The 17,822-nt window shown below is 35.9% G+C and overlaps 1 protein-coding gene across 1 annotated transcript in view; it reads left to right on the top strand.

The window, feature by feature from the left end:
* The window catches only part of CFAP54 (cilia and flagella associated protein 54), a 109,889-nt gene extending 92,524 nt beyond the window's left edge, over positions 1 to 17,365 (top strand). The window contains 10 exon segments of the mRNA XM_051621259.1: positions 1,464 to 1,569; positions 2,308 to 2,400; positions 2,916 to 3,057; positions 5,143 to 5,334; positions 6,560 to 6,768; positions 9,871 to 10,056; positions 12,161 to 12,267; positions 13,058 to 13,244; positions 14,571 to 14,648; positions 17,165 to 17,365. Coding sequence (XP_051477219.1) covers positions 1,464 to 1,569; positions 2,308 to 2,400; positions 2,916 to 3,057; positions 5,143 to 5,334; positions 6,560 to 6,768; positions 9,871 to 10,056; positions 12,161 to 12,267; positions 13,058 to 13,244; positions 14,571 to 14,648; positions 17,165 to 17,284 — 1,420 coding nt within the window. The 3' untranslated portion in view covers positions 17,285 to 17,365.
* The last annotated feature ends 457 nt before the right edge of the window (positions 17,366 to 17,822 follow it).

The following is a 17,822-nucleotide window of genomic DNA, read 5'->3' as shown; positions in this document are numbered from 1 at the left end:
CTATACAGTACTCTCTGACTTTTATGTTTTGCTTTACATAAATCATGCAAAAACTGGAATTTATTGTACTATATAAACAGTCAACTACATAAGCAGGAGTTTGTTGCTGTGCCTAGGAAAGCTAATTCATGGGGGAAATCTGGAGAGATTTACAGAGCCAAGAGGAACCTGCATAAAAAGACTGATGTAAGCCTATAGGGAATGGAAATGTTGGGAGAAGTGCTTCAGATACAGTGATTTTCAGAAGGTCACGGGAAGTTATTCTGTCCCTTTACTCTGCTCTGGTGAGATCCCACCTAGAGTACCACATCCAGCTCTGGAGTCCCTAGTACAGGAAAGACATGGACCTCTTGGAGCTGGTCCAGAGAAAGGCCACAAAAATTATGAGGGGGCTGGAGCAACCCTCCTTTGAAGAAAGGCTGAGATCAGTCTGGAGAAGAGAAGGCTCTGGGGAGACCCTATTGTAGCCTTTCAATACTGAAAGTGGGTCTGCAAGAAAGATGAGGACAAACTCTTTAATAGAGCTTGTAGTGGTGGGACAAGGGGTAATGGTTTTAAACCAAAAGAGGGTATATTCAGACTAGATATAAGGAAGAAATATTTTACAATGAGAGTGGTGAAACACTGGCATGGGTTGCCCAGAGAGGTGGTAGATGCCCCATCCCTGGGAACATTTAAGGTCAGGTTGGACAGGACTCTGAGCAACCTGACCTAGTTGAAGATGTTCCTGCTCATTGCAGAGGTTTTGGACTATATAACCTATAGAGGTCCCTTACAACCCAAAATCCAGCCTATGTTTCTATGATTCCATTTTATTTGCCTGCTTTATAATACTACTGTAAAAATAACTAAAAGGAGAAGGAAGTATAGGAGGAGAACAGGAATTGGTGAGCACAGTCTACCTGAAGATACAGAGCGCTCTGGTACAGAACTCAAAACTGTGAAGCTTCCTCAGCTGAGCCCAATGAAGAAACAAAAGATTGTTTTCGTTGACTGGGTAATTTTACTGATTCTTGGAAGAGTTTACTGAAGACCTATACCCCAATTCAATCACCCATGTTTCTGGGAAACCTGGACAATGAATATATGCCTTAACTTGAAGAATGAAGAGGAAACAATACAGGTTCTGCACAGAAAGATAATTTCCCTTGCAGAATTAGTTTTCTTATGTTTGTGATTTATTTCTGGAATATTTGTTGCACATAATGAAAATTATATTTGGCATATGCTTAAATCAATGTGTTATTTGTTAGCACATGACAGGGATGTTTTAGACTCACTATGACTTTTAAACAGGTTCACATGGCTTCTGAAAGAAGACACACCTTAGGTAGATGATGAAGGCTGGATGAATGATTTATTTGTTGAGGCTGTCTGGCTAGTCTTATGCAGGAGTCAGACAGTACCACTGTAATTCTTACTTTGATAGTAACATTGATTGATCTGTGTCTTGTTTCTTACAGGTTAATAAGAAGATCATACCTTGAAATAGCACTTTTATATTTGCATTTTGCCACAAATAATGAGGCTGTGTCACAGACAGATAAGATGGTGTCTTCCAAATCAAAAGTATGTTTTCTCTCTTTTACGTAGTGGCCTCTTCAAAGCAGGAAATACATTTTTGTTAGAACACTGTGCACCTTGCCAGACTATTGCTTACATTGACTTGATACTGATAATCCTACTAGAAAAATCACACACAGAAATCATATAGTACAGCAGTAGAATTTTATCTTGGTTGATGTTCACTCTTTATTGCATTGAATAATAGCATTTAAAATATTTTCTGTATAAATAGGAAGAAACAGAACTAACAGTGTTTTCATTTCTGATTGAGTACTAATTGATTTGCCTTGCAAAGAAAACATAACATTCAAATATGGTTTTTAAGTGGTAATATTTATACGTTACCAGATTTCCATTTTTTAGTAGAAATATCAGTGACAGCATGAGAAATATAAGCACGCTAAAGTGGCTGCAAGCCATAGATTAAAAGTGTAATATATAACATAAGACAAAAGAGGTAATTAAGATTCCAAAAGATGGAAAATTATAGCAAAACTGTATACAGTAGTGACTTTAGTATCAGTTGCTCTGAGAGAATTTTTACAGGAGCAGCCAATTCGTATTCTCTGGATAATGTTTTTCAATTTAGCAATTAATCATTGGATTTACAATCAATACTGGTTTTTGCAACTTGCAAATGAAATGTTAATTGTGTAAGTAGAAGGCCTTTTTTCTATCTTTAAAATATATTTTACCATAATACATTTAGGATCCTAATTGTGAACTGGTGTATAATTTTAGACATCTTCTGGAAAACTCTCTACTAGTGAGGAGGCTCTAAAATCAGAGGGCTACAAAGGACAAGCCTGGATTGCAGTAAGAGCAGCTACACAGGTTGGTGTAATATCCTGAAAAAGAAATTTGTATTTATTTATTTATTTAAATTTCATCTTAGACAAGCAAACAAGACAATGCAAACAAGAGTGAAGGTTTCATGAAATTTTTGTCATAGGTCTTATTTGTGAAAATTAAAACAGACACTGTCTGAGTGGTACCTTTAATCTCTCTAGGACAGATCTGACTCTGTTTGCTTCAACTTTGATTCAGTGCAAATAAAACTGCACACTGCCTGATATGTGGGCACATATATTTGACATGTGGGTAGACATCAGTGGCATCCAGGTGAGGATATCTGATTTGAAATCACTTATGTGGTAATTAGGCTGCCAGCAGTAATGATTTATTTAAGTATAGTATGTACCATATGTCAGAGAGAAATAGCTTTTCCTGACATTTAAAAATATAGTACATTGAATAATTAATTTTTGGTCATCAACTTGCTACTCTCAGAGTTTAAAATCTGTATAAATATTGTAGTGAACTGGTTTTGAACAAAATATTGGTTTTAGGTCAGTGAAGCTGTGCTTGCTTCTCAGCTGTTAATTGGAATGAAGAGTGTTAAAGAACAGAGCATGAATGATGCAGTGCAACAGAAAATCCCAGAATTTGCTTCCATGGATCTTCTTGCTTCTTTCAGAGACTTCTTATCTGGTATTCTTTTATACCTTGTGATATTAGAACATTAAATAACTAATAAACTATGCATGCCATGCAATCTAGTAATACATTGAATATCTAATTTTCATTATGAAAAATTAAAAGTCAGACTTGTAAAGTAAAAGCAAAATCCTCATCCTGCATAGCAGTACTAAATATTGAGGAGTAATGGGTTTTAAATATCAGCTTGTGCATGTATTTGATAGTTTAAGAAAAACAGCATTGTTTGCATACTGTGCCTCAGAAAGACAGTGCCAATACTGCCACACTTTTAGAAAAACAGATGGATCTTGATCACAGGACTTCTCCATACTTCTAGAGTAGGTTTTGGCCCCTCTTTCAGTCATCATTACTTTTTTTTTTTTTGGACACTGACGGAGAACAGATTTTTCCCCTAGGTTTCTTAGCTTTTACTTGGAGATTTTCAGTTTTTCTTTTGATTTTGCAAAGACATGTTGAAGTTTAATAGCTTGGCTCTCCTTGTCCTGCCCTCCCTCCCAAAAAAACTCCAAATACCGAAAGAAACAAACCCAAATTCCTGCAAAGGTATCTGCCTGGGTACTGTATTCTAGAAGTCAAAGTCAGTATAATAAAAAAAAATTCACTGTCTTTCTTGTGCAATGGATTATCATGTAAAGATGCTTCCATTAGCTTGGTAGAAGTTTGCCTTTGCCTGGCTTATTTCCAACTTCTGCATTGATTTTACAGTTGATGAAATATAAGGTTTTGATTTTAAAAAAATAAAAATCAGTGAAACTAGGAATTCGGGGATAACGGTTGCCAGGTAGTATTTAAGCACAAGGGCAAGATACCTTTATTTATTTTTTAACTGAGAAACATTATTTCAGTGATAAAATTTGGGCTCAGTGGCTTAATTTCTATCATTGTAAGTGACTGACAAAGATTGAATTGCTCTGCGTGACATTTGCTGGCAAAGCTGAGCAATGTCTGCTTACTGTACAGTGTTTAAACATATGTGTTTTGATTGGTTTATGAAAAGAAGTGTTGTATGCTAAGACTTTCCATCAATCTGATCATTTTGTACCAGCTCCATTGCTTATAATTGCAGATAATTTTTTTTCTTTTAGCAAATGCAGCAGGTGTTTCTCCTGATAGTTCTGTTAGGCAACACAAAGAAGAAAAGAAAATGTAGAAAAGCAATATTAGGCCAAAATATATAAAAGTAAAATGAAATGGAAATGATCAGCACAGCATACTAAATATTTTCTGTAAAAATATTAGTGAAACACATTGTTAAAGTGTAATCTATAAACAGTGTGGCCATTTTAAATAAATTTTGTTTTTAGAATTGACAATGAAGTATCAGGAATAATGGAGACATTCAGATTTTGTAGAAGCACACAATTTTTTGCTGAAAGTTTACTATTAGGGATTACTGGAACATAATGTCTTTTTTCAGTTCACAATGAGAAACAGCAGAATTGTGCAGGCTTTTGAGAGCACCATGTACTAATACAGTGGGAAACAATTTGAATATAAGCAGTGATGTAGAGATAACTGCACTGAAATTTATTTTCCTCTTTTTGCATAAGCATAACTTTTAGGCAGCACCAAAAAAGGTGGGTTTTTTTAGTTCATAGTCAGGAACACATTCTATTGATAATGTGCTTAATATCTAAAAGGGACTGGATCAAAGCCAGCAGTAAATATTTCAGAGTACCTAACTCTTCTGAGTTCAGGTCAATATAACTGGAAAGTTCAGCTGCTATACTTATGACTGATGATTCCTAGTATTGTTTCCATTTAGTAAATATTTGTATAGAAATAATGGGATTATCTTTAAATTTAGAGAGACAAAGAGAGAGTACCTTGCTCACTACCCCTCTTTGCTTCTTGCAATGACCAGTCAGATTCCTGGCCAAGATCTGAGAAATATTTTCTTTACTAGATCAACTAATATTAAAGCATGATAGTAGGAATTTTCCTCTTATGAAAAACATAACCAGGTTCAGAAGTTACATTTTTAGTTACAGATCAGTTCCAACACAATGCAGAAGGTTTTTTTGAATTGCAACCATTCAATTAATGTTTATTCTTGAACTGTTACTGGATTTGCAGGTGGATACAGTGTTGTCTCTGAAAGTCCCAAAACCTCTTCTACTGAAAACAAACAAATCATACAGGACGAGCAGAGCCAAAGTGAAGGAACAGAAAGTCTTGCCAGCCAGAAGAAAGAGACAATAACATGGATTCACTTAATTCGCTACCACATTTATTTAAAAAGGCTTTATAACACAAATCCTCTATTTGGTATGATTATTTTTTTTTCCTTCTAGAAAACTGCTGTAATTGAGATATTGTTCCTGAGGGCCAACACTATCATATTAAAAGGCCATCATCTGAGATAGTCTTATTTTAGAATTCCTTTAAATTGTATAAATGTGAAAAAATCTTCACTGAAATCAAGATTTATGTCTGTTTACAGGCATTGTAAATGAGGATGTTACCACCTTTTTTCCATAATTATTCATAAGCCTTCATGATACCAGGAAAATCATTCCTCAAAACTTAATTGCTGTAGCTATATTGGAAACATGTTTTAAAATTAATTATATTTGCTTTTAGTTCTACGTACATCAGACTTAAGTCACCTCAGAAATAAATTTGTTGACTGGGGGCCTGTTTGTGGGAACTGAGTGGAAATGGAAGGTCTCAGCATATTGGGTGTGTTTTGACTAAAACCCCAGATGTTATTTTTAGTTGATTTCACTGTAAACAAAGGATGCTAATAGATAGGACCTTCCAAACAGAGTAAGAATCCATTGATTTCAGGGCCCTAGTACTATGCATCTACATCTGATGCCCAGCTGCTGGACATACAAGTGATGACCTGGTAAGTGAGAACGGAACTAGATTGTACTGTGCTGCCTAGAAAGGAACTTAGCAACTCTGAAAAGACTAATTGGGATTTTTCTTTGTAGCACCAGATGAAAGGGAAGTATTCTACTTCACCACAGAACTTTTAAGGGCAGTAAAGAATCTAGAAGCAGGTGTCAAAATATGCACGTATGTCTCAGCTGTAGTTACCAGCAATGGGGCCTAGGGAGCGACTCAGCTGATCAGCCACTAGTGCTCTTAATTAGGGTCTTAAGAGCTCTTAGAACTGCTTTTGACTGTATTGAATAAATATGTGTTTATTCTAGTGGGTGCTTAGACATCTAGTGAACATAATGGTGCTTACACATCTAAATTTAAGTACTCAAACCTCAAAACTGCACCTCTCATTTTTATGATACTTTATAAAGTCTCAACAGAGCATGTTTCATTATCAGATATCCAGTGAAAAATTGCAATACAAATTGCATAACCTAGTAATGTTTAAGGACATTGAGTGTAATTGTTGGAAATACATTTATTTGATATTGAATAAATTTAAAGATTTTACTGTATTTTCAAGATATATGAATAATGAGTAGATGTAGAAAGTTTCATTTTTAATGGCAAATGATGATGGAACAAAAATCTCTTTTCAAAGCTGCCCCTAACTCAGGACCTCGATCATGTTCTGCAAGAGATGGACACCTTAGTTCTGTTTTTGACTCAGGGATTGTTCTACGCATAGCAGAAATGCATTCCTTTCTTAAAAACCATTTGCTTGAATATTCAGTGTGTTGTCTTGAGAATTTCCCAGAAGAGCTACATGATGCAGAATTGCCACTTGGTAGTCCAGCTAGTTCTCCAAAGGTACTTGTTTTCTTTCTGATGTTTCAATAATATGTTTTATACTTATATTTAACTCATGTTATTTCTAGTTGCAATGATGATATTTCTGAGAGCACTATAGAAAAAGGAATGCATTATGCAGAGGGTTTTTTTGGGTGAAAAACCTAAATTCTGTGCAAGCAGAGAAGGATATAGCTAACAAATGCAAATATCCTTGTGTTATTCATTCCTGCAAATATTATCTCTACCCCATGCCCAGTATATTTAAACCCTGGAAAGCAGAATGATATTTAAGAAAGTTTCATTATTAGTTAATGAAATTGACTATGTGATTTGGTAGGACTAAGGCTTCTAATCTTGTAGATCTCCATGTTTCACATCAAAAATGTTCTGATATCTGCTTTGTAATTTGTATGCACAAGCCTCTATGTTGTTAATTTGGTCTGTAATTAAAACATTATTAAAAAATATAGTCTATATTCTCTCAAAATTTATTGAAGGCCTGTGTGCCATTTTTTTTCACTGATTATCATAAAACTAGAAAATCAATCTTTTCAGATCTCTGGCTTTGGAACAGCCTATTTGAGCTTTCAAACATAGGCAGCTCAGACTACATTACTCAGAGAAATCTTGAATTGGAATTCTGGAGACTATGCTGGCCATGGCATATGTATTGAATATTGAGTAGTAAAACTCTTTGAAGATTAAATGTAAAAATAATTGTCTTCAAAGTTTCTCCATCCCACTTCTTACATTAATAATTATCCTAATACTAAAAAATTAAAATGACAGGTTACTCTCTATGGTTGTTTTTTTTTAACCTATTTTGTTCAGTGTTGGATGGAGTCAGGGAAGCCTTGAGGGGTGAGAACTTGTTACTTTATAAAAATGTATTAAAATACTTTTGTGAAAGTAGCTCTTCTAGAGTTGGTGAACTTTCTGCAGTGTTGGACAGCATATCATTACTCATTTCCCAACAAAGAGCTGACTGTGCCACTGAATAAATTGTAAATATATGGTATGTGACATTTATAACAGCCATCATATATCAAAAATTATTTTACTCTGTCTGCTCTTCTTTTGACATAATTAGTATTACACTGTCCTAGAATAATAAGCTTCAGAGCTCACTGTCATGTTCATGACAGGTGCAAGCTGCATAATCATGTGTTAACTTCACTGTTGTAGACAGCTAACAAGCATAAAGCTCTTACTTTTTTTTTAATTCTAAGCTTCATTGATTTTTATCACAACATTTTTAGAAGCTTTAACTATTCAGAAAGCTGTGTAAGTGATTTTTAAAAAATTACTGTAATTCATACTGGGATTTTTAAAAATGCAAAAAGACAGAATTTTTGAAAGCAGGATTTTTATGTGCAAGGTCATTTTGGTTACATGTGTCTTTGTAATTTGATTTTTGACTCCTGAAGTTTTTTCAGCTCTGCTGAACAAAGCATCCAAATTACATTAAGGAGGCTATAATTAAAATCATGTGCCCTGTAACATTTTGCATTCTTGTTTTTTGTTCCACTCCATGATAGTACGTAGGATTGGAAACACTCAACTAAGGCAGTTTGCTGTTTTCAGGCTTATGAGAAAGTTGAACAAATAAATATTTATGTATGTAATTCAGCAGCCCTCCAGCTTGACAAGAGCAGTTGTAATTACCTTCCTCAAAAAGATTCAATATGATGTAAATAACAAAAGATGCAGTTCAGTGAAAAAGAAAACATACCACACATTTATTTAGATTTTTATATATTTTTATATATCTTAAAATGGACTTTCAAGAGGTCTAGTTCAGGGACATGGCATAAATTAGGTTGTTCTCACCTCCTCCATATATGTGTTTTCTCATAATTTGGTTCACTCCTCATCCTAGCAAGATAGTGGGTGATATATTGCAAAAACTACAGAGTAAGATCCTGAAGGTAGAAGATCCTTGTGGTAGGTGGGTGATCCATGCACAGCTCTTGGCATACCATGGGTTACGGCCACTGTTACACTGCCTCAACGTTTAGAGTCTGTGTGATATCTATCATCGCCAGCTAATTGTCCCAGACCTGAAGGTTCATCCATATGCTCGAATGCATGACTTCATCTTTATGTGGGGAAGGAAAGAACAGTTTCCCACATCCCACTTCTACCACATTTTGATGTTGGATGGGAACTGGCTTTATGAAGTAAGATTATGTCACTGTGAAAAATCCATCTCCATTCAGCCGGATTTACTGCCCTGTATCAGTCATGGGCTGTATTTTCTGAAAATAAAGTGGGTAAAATTCTCCAGTTTCTTTCAGCAATGAACATTAAAAAGAAACTAACTCTTCAGGCAGCTGTTTCCAGAATCCACATTTTGCAAACAATGATGGAGGCACTAACAAGCTTTTCAAATAGCTTCAGCATTCTCCCAGACTGTCACTGTTTGGCCTCCCATTCCTTGCGAAACACTTAAAAATATAACTGGTATAGCACAGTTCAGCCTCTAAATCAAATATTTTACAATTTTTTAAAAAGTTTTTATTCATGAAGGAGTGTTGGTTGACAATATGCCCCCATTGCTTCCCCAGTAAATGGTGGCCAAACAGTAATGATTTGATGGATAGCCTGCTAATATTCTGTATATATTTTAGTAGATACAACATAGGACAAATCCTCACAAACTAAATGACTGAATTTTCAGTCGATATCACCCCTTGATAGTTGCACGACTAATGAGAAAACAAATAAGTAAACATAAACAAAACAGTCTAGCATTCAGTTTACTATTTGAATTATTAATATGTATAGCAGACAAATCCCTTTTTCAACACCAGTTTTGTATGGTCAGCATGTTAAATAAGATCTTTTAGCAAAAACACAATGCTATAAGGAAAACAAGTCAAATGTAACAGTTAATGCTATTGTAGGTGTCTCTAAGTCAGTCCAATGGTCCTTTGCATTACCTTTAGAAATGTTTAATCATGTGAACTTTTAAAAGCTTTAACTTGGTAAAAGGGACACCTTTTAAAATCGCCCATTTATCTAACTAAGTCATTCTGATTTTAGTAGGCATTAGATTAGAACAGATTCTGTATGTTACACTCGAGAAAATACAATTTAAAATTTTCTTTTGTGTTTCAGATGTCTCTTGAAGTTACTGAAATTTCATCAAGGATGCCACATGTGAGAACAGCTTCTCCAGCTCCTGTCGTCACAGAAGCAGACGGTCAGACAGAGAGCAGGGCAGCAAATGCTTCAAATAAGGAAATTAATATTCAGTGGTACATTCCTTCTCTGGCAAAGCCATCAAACGATACAGAGACTAAGGTATAACTACACCAAAGCAGCTCCTTAGGTATTGGAACAAATTAAGTCTCATTTCCAATTAATATTTGTGCTCTGACTGATCAGCTTTTAATTTAATTATACCTATGCTGATTGGCAAGCTGGACAGCAGGGAGCTACAGATTTACTCTGCCACAAAACTGCTATGCAGGACAAACAGAATGCCCTGATGGGTTTTTGGTAGCAGGCCAAAAAGATAGTTGTTCACTATACAGAGCTTTGAGGCTATGTTGCATTCATGTCTTTTGCAGGTCCTTGAGGTCTTAGAATCATAGAATATTTTGGGTTAGAAGGGACCTCTAATCATCATTTAGTCTACTCCCCTGCAGTTAGCAGGGACATCTCCAACTAGGTCAGGTTGCTCAGTGCCCCATCCAACCTGACCTTGAATGTTTCCAGGGATGGGGCATTTACCACCTCTCTGGGCAACCTGTGCCAGTGTTTCACCACCCTTATTGTAAAATATTTCTTCCTTATATCTAATCTAAATCTACCCTGTTTTAGTTTAAACCATCACCCTTTGTCCTGTCACAACAGGCTCTACTAAAAAGTTTGTCCTCATCTTTCTTCTAAGCCCCCTTTAAGTATAGAAAGGCTGCAATGAAGTCTCCCCAGAGAACAACCCTAACTCTCTCAGCCTTTCCTCACAGGAGGGTTGCTCCAGCCCCCTCATAATTTTTGTGGCTCTCCTCTGGACCAGCTCCAAGAGCTCCGTATCTTTCCTGCACTGAGGACTCCAGAGCTGGAACTGCAGGTGGGGTCTCACCAGAGCAGAGTAAAGGGACACAGTAACTTCCCCTGACCTTCTGAAAATCACATTTCTTTTGATGCAGCCAAGTGTATGATTGGCCTTCTGGGCTGCAGGCACACATTGCCAGCTTATGTCCAGCTTTTCATCCACCAGTACCCCTAAGTCCTTTTCTGTAGGGCTTCTCTCAGTCCCCACATCCCCCAGCCTGTATTGATATTGGAGGTAGCCCAGACCCAGATGCAGGACCTTGCACTTGCTCTTGTTGAACCTTGTGAGGTTCACATGGGCCCCTTTCTCAAGCTTCTTAACTCTGTTAGGTTTGGTTAGAGCTGACCAATAACATTCACACAACACTGGTGAGAGGCTGTTAGAAAAGCAAAGACATACATATACAGGGAACATGGGTTTTTGTAAACATTATTTCCCTAAGCCATTGGAGTAAACATGAAAAATGAGAGAGATTGGAGAGTTGCAGGAAAGCAAGTGACTAGGACATGAATTTTTAAAATTATTTTTAGATAAGGAATAGGATGTAGGTAAAATGTCTGCTACTGCAATAGAAGTCCATGATCTTCCAACTTTTTGACATAGCAGATCAGTGTTAAAACTTTTACTAGACCCTTTTCATCTCTTATCAGTAGGCTGATAGAAGCTCTGTGAAGTTAGTGCAAATAATGTACTCTTCAATATAGTTTTGCAGGCTATTTTAGCATGACCTTACAGACCCAGAGACTAGTATACGAATGCCATATTCCAGACATTCTCTATATAATGTTCAGTTGCCTATACAGAAGCATATTTTCAATTATTGTAGCAAATTTATTCAGTTAAAGGTGAGAACTTTCTATTTCATTTTCTTGTACTCTTATACTGGTACAGCTTTATTAGATTGGTGAGTTATGTGCATTTCATGGATTTAAACTTACTATGATGACAGGGGGGCACAAGCCAATGTAACTTATTACATAGGACCTTTGGAAATTCAGTAAAAGCTTTCTGTTCAGCCTACCTGAAGTTGTCACTTTGGAGATGAGCATAAGTGGGATTGATTGACCGGGATCAGGACAAGACTAGGATTTTGATGGTGACTCTATAGGGTATAACTAATTTTAAACTAATATAAATTATATCCATTCTTAAATTGTTTTAACACCTATAACAACTGAGTACAGTACAAATTTATATGAAGTGACATTCCTCACTTTTTTGAAAGCCAGTTCTCTAAGTCTTCATCAGTACAATGTATTTGATAGTTACTGTAATGTAGTATCACTGAAAATGCTCAGGTCTACTGAACTGTACTACATTGTAGCTTACCTACCCCATCTTCTACAGGTTTTGCTGCTTTATGCTTACAATACAAAGCCCGTCAAGATGAGCAACATCAAGATTTTCAGCTCAATGTCTGTGTTTTCAGGCTACTTGTGGATTCCATTGGCTAGGTAAATAGTCACTGACTTTATCCTGTTATTTCATGCTATGTTAAAGATCAGTCAACCATTTAGGATGAGAGAAAATAAAGCACACAATATCAAAGAGCTCCAAGTCTTTAAAAGCATACATTTTAACTTGTCAGAGATTATGCACTACACAGACTGTAAGATGTTGTACACAGCACTAAACCCATTCATCATATGCCTTTTCAACACATTCACATTTCAGCTTTGATTCTCAAAAGAACTGAGTAACACATGCTAATTACATTACCCTGGCATAGCAACATAAGAAAACGCTAGCAAATCTAAGCAGCAATCCCATTCCCTCATTGGATCAGCGGCTTTCTCCATCCCATATTACAGCTCTCAGCATGTAATAATTTTTCTCAGGTGTAGCCCCAGACTCAGCCCTTAATTTATATCCTTTTTTTTTTGGTATTTTTTTTGGAATTGCTGAGCAGGTGGAGGGCAAGGAATAAAAGGCCAAGAAGAGTTGCAGCCCCTGCCACTTAAGTTGTCAGCCCACCTTGTGCTGGTTGGATGAAAAAATATTTTCTTAGAAAGGCATACTTAAAATGCTTCTTCTTACCATTTTTAATGCAAAAAACTACTGCATTCCACATTTCCACTTTCTTTAATGGAAAACTTCTTTTTCTAAAATTCTGAGATCAGTCTTGAAATGAAAGAAAACATAGAAGCTAATCAATACATACTAAAAGCTAGGGCAGCTTAACTATAACATGGCAAGAACAAATGTTTTATAATATTAGTAATGTAAAACCTTGTGTTCGTTCAGAATTATTTCTTTACGGGAGAAATTATCTAATCTGAAGCAGGAAGTTGAAATGATGCTGAGTTCTAAAAGCTTGTCCTCGGCTTCAGAACCTACAAGTTTTCTTGAAGAAAGTGAAACCTTGAAAATAATTCCTTCAAAAAACGCTGAAGTGACTGTTGCAAAAATGCATCTTGATGAAAAAACAGAAGTAAGTTAAAATAGCTCTGCTTTTAAATATGTCTGACAGTCTTTTATTTACAACATCTGTTTTAGGGAAATAAATGACAGGTAACTTGGAAGGCAGACATAGAGGATTAAACTTCCCTCACCCTTTTCAAGAAATGTTGAAGTATTTTCACTTTTCATTCTTTTCCTTATATATCGCTTGTCACTTTACAAAAATATCAGGCATCTTCAACCTTCCACTTGAAAATAAAGGCTACATCTTCAGGTACATAGATTTGAAAATTGAAGAGTAATTTATATTAATTTACACCCGAAAATGCTTGGCATAGTGTTAAATTAGCATGGCCATCAACTGAAAAATGCTTTTAAAAAATCTGTTACACATCTTCAATGTAAAATGGGCAGTGATGGTTCTGAAATCAGAACCTTCTAATAACATTATTGAAACAGGACTAAACTGGCAGTTAATTCATTTTCATTTTCTCTATGCCACTTTCTTATTTTCTTTTTATTAGCCACATTGAATATGGTCTGCAACCAAGTGACTCCCCGCACATACACACAAAAAAACTGTAATTTCAGAATTTTCCATGTGGTCTGTTTGAGATAATGTCATTGGAATAGAATGTTGCCACTGCATAACTGCTGCTTGATAAATGCCAAGGCAAAATAGACGTTTATTTTCAAAGTGGGAGACATTTATCATGTGACAGGATTCTCTTTATATCTATTATATGAAATGATTAATGATGTAGAGGCTGTCATTTTGTCTGATGGATGCTGTGAAACAGTGACAATTGTGCACTGTGCCATTATTACAAGGCTGTATTTTGACCAGCTTGGAGAACAAATGATGTTTTGGCCAGTCACAGTGTTTTCAGGAGGGCAGACAGAGCTGTCCTTTAGAGGGTGGTTCTGATTACCTGAAGGGTTTTGCTCAGACTTTCATTAATACATGTCAGTAATTGGAAAAGCAATGTTTAGAATACTAATAAGATTAACATCCCATGCATTATACATGTATAAATATAATCTCATTAGACTATTTAGAATGTCTTCAGTAAACAGGTACCAGAAGTGTGCTTGCTTACTGGATTCATACCTGAGTCGGGCAATTTTGCCTCAGGAGAAACTGCAAGGTTTGGGCACCTGTATTTCTACAGCAGACACAACTATTTGTGTTGCATAAAAATTATATTCATCAGCTCAGTTTTATTTTACTGTGAATTCAACTAGAATGAGCTAAAACTTGATTGTTCTGAAAAATTTTGTAAAGCCAAGCCATCTGTTAGCTTGTCAGAGGAGGCTGAGAGTAGAGCATTAGTGTTTTCTTTTTTTGTATCTTCAGGAAATGGCTAAAAGCTGTTTGTCTGAAGTCAAAGCACTGCTGTCTGGTGCTCCAGCCCTGTCCTTGCCATTAACTCAGGTATGGTATTCTTATTAATAGTAAAAATATATTTTCTAAAATAAAACAATTGTTCAGATAACCTGAAACATGGATTATACCACAAAGTATCTTTCAATTTTTTTTCTCATACATTTTGGGGCTGTTTCAGGTATTTTTTCTTCATCTTTACAAATAAAATACCAATATACATGATTACAAACTGCGACTATCTTCGCTGTTCATTAGAGTCTCCTTTTTACACATACAAAAGTGTATTAAAAATGAATCTTACTCAAAATGGGCCCATCTGTGTTATCCACTATTCTCTCATCATTGTTTACACAGACTTCAGTGAATTTCCATAATGCAGTTGCCAAATGCAATTTTCTTCCATCCCTGTTTTTTTTTCAGGCTTTCCTTCTATTTTCTTTCATTTTCTCTGCCTTGCCCATAACACATCCTTAGAGACAGCATGCCATTTTTTGTCCATGCTGCTGTATTCATCTTATTATCTAGTTGTGGTCTGTATCCCAGAGGAGACTATGGGCACTGCCCTTAGCGGGAAGCAGCAGTGTTCAGGGTTCTCAGCCACCAGAGGGGGATCGGGAGAGGATCACAATTGCCAGGGCTCAAGAACTCCAACGAAGATTTTGGAATCCACTGTAACATATCGACCCCCCAACTACTCCTCAACTATCTTGCTTGCAATTGTTCACAATGGGATGAGAATGGAATGACGATCCACTGCACTATTGTTTTCCAGTCAGCTCTTCCTATCAGGAGAGAATCCTGAGTTTTATCTGGGAACATTTTGGCTAGTAGCCTATTACAGAAGAGAGAATCTGTAATGCAGCCCTGTGCAACCTGCAGCCCAGTACCTAGGAGTAATACTTCCCTTTTATACATATTGCACCTTTCTTGCATTTCCTTGTCAACCATCCTGAAGGTCTCTCCAAAATGAACCCAGACCTTCATATCACTCACTCCTCACTCACTCACTCACTCACTCACTCACTCACTCACTCACTCACTCACTCACTCACTCACTCACTCACTCTGTATCAGTGCATCAAAATACACAGACATTCATTCTGCAAAGCTGTACTGCTCACAGTCCCACTGAAATATCTTACAAAGTAGAGATCTGACAGATATCTAGGGAAACGTATAGCTGAGTGTTCAGAGAATCACATGGACCTCCTGGACTTATTTTAAATTCTCCTGAATGCCTCTTTACTTTGCCTGTTTCTATTTGTGGGTCTACCATGAGAGTGAGGGAGCAGATGTAGTGGTGTCCTTCCAGTAGGGATAGGATGTTAACTGCTCTGTTTTATTCCTGCTAAATGCCACAACAAGCTAAAATGTGTCAACATTTGAGACAGAGATTTCAAACTAAGATCTTATTATATGTGGAAGCTTTGGTTGAGCAAGAGAAGCCTAGTCCTTCAAGAAGCTGAGTATCTCCATTCTTCTCTGAAGCCAGCAGAACTTGCAGAGTGTTCAGCACTTGATGATGTGTAGCATATTTCTAAGCAGTATTTCCCGTCTTCCAAATAAGTTGTGTGTGTGCATTATTCATTCTCCTTGGCTACAGGTGGAAAGCTCAGTGTGGGATGATGTACATCCTTCATGGGTAGTACATTCCCTTTGTTTGTAAGCATGCAGGAGAAGGCAGCAGATACATTGCTTTTATGTAGTTTTACAACTCTATCCCCACAACACACTTTTATGTTGCTTGTCTTCTTGTGAATTAACTGGACAAAGTCAGTTCTAATTTGGGGTATTTGTTTTCTCATTCTCTGAGCTGTCACGCTTTAACTCCTATCATGCTTCCTGCTTCTCTGACTCTCTTTTTTTTTCTGTTCATGTGTCTTATCGTGCTTTTGATTCAGCACTGCATTACATTTCTAAGTGGAAAAAAGCATCTTTATTGAATTATTCACTTAAAATTATTTGACTGTTCATGTTTTAAGAATAAAAATTGATCAGCCAGCTTGGTTTTAAAGCTATTTGATGAATAGCTAAGTTTTTGAGGGAGATAATAAAGCATAGTGTTTGAGAGTTCCAATCTTAAAAGTAAATTTATAAAGAAAATAATTGCACTAAAAAGTAACCTCCCTAGATAGCCCATTCCAAGCTTCTCTTCCTTTAGTTAGTTTATCTTCATATGTAAATCACCTAAATGGTTCCCGTCCATGTCCAATGGACATACAAACCAATTTATCATTGCCCTGTTTCACCTTTTACAGTTAACTCAATTCTTTCAGCTTCTCCTGTAAGGAAAGGCCTTCTAAATTATTAATTATTCATAGTTTCTGCTGCTTTTGTCTGATATCTTCTTTTCACCTATGGATGATCAGGATAAACTTTGTGAGGAAGACTGTTCATAGAAATGTCCTTCTAAGCCTGCAAGAGATGTCGTTAACCACAAATTTATACTGAGGCAATGAGTACTTCTAACTTACTCATTGGTTCTAAGTCAGAAATCTGGCTTTAATATGACTTTAATATGGACACACTCAAATTATTTGGTTTTATTTCTCCTGTTTTTCCAGCTCCCATTTGATGTTACTTTGCAATCAATAGAAAGTTTGGAAGAGATGTTTGATCCTGCTACTGGATGTACAATAACTGAGGAAAGTCTCTTCAATTGGATCATTTCTCTGTTTCGCTAAATTATATTTTTGCAATAACTTAACCAGTTGCTGAGTGCTATAGATTTAGACTTATGTTCTGGTGTTAATAAAACAACCTCATTAATCACACCAGGATTTGAATCCTACTGTGTTTTCTAATTTTAATTTTTAGCTTATTTCTAATTATTTGAAAATTAATAGTCTTTAAAATTATTTTTTCCTTTTTAGGAATTAAATGTATTAACAGTAGTTTCTGAATAAGAGGATTATTTTTTTAATGTATTAAATCATCTATAATTGAGTTTGTTGGGTTTTTCAATAATTTCTTATTGTTTAGAAAAGCTAAATAGGCTTGTAGCCTTCTAGCATGTTCTAATAAATATTGCTTTTTCCCTTAAGTTTTATTCTCATCAGCATTTTTTAATTGGCCTTTGTAGTTATCAAAAGTTTGAGTTATTTTTTGAGGTAGAGATTTTTTTTTGAAACCTGCATTTCAGACTTTTCTATCTTTTGTTAAAGAAAACCACATCTCACGTTGCTGAGGAAAAAATGATCATTCCGATGACTCCATAATTTC

This window comes from Apus apus, chromosome 1 (genome assembly GCF_020740795.1).
Source record: "Apus apus isolate bApuApu2 chromosome 1, bApuApu2.pri.cur, whole genome shotgun sequence".
Lineage (NCBI taxonomy): Eukaryota > Metazoa > Chordata > Aves > Apodiformes > Apodidae > Apus > Apus apus.
The sequence above is the reverse complement of the archived record's forward strand: the minus strand, read 5'-3'. Positions and strand labels throughout refer to the sequence as shown.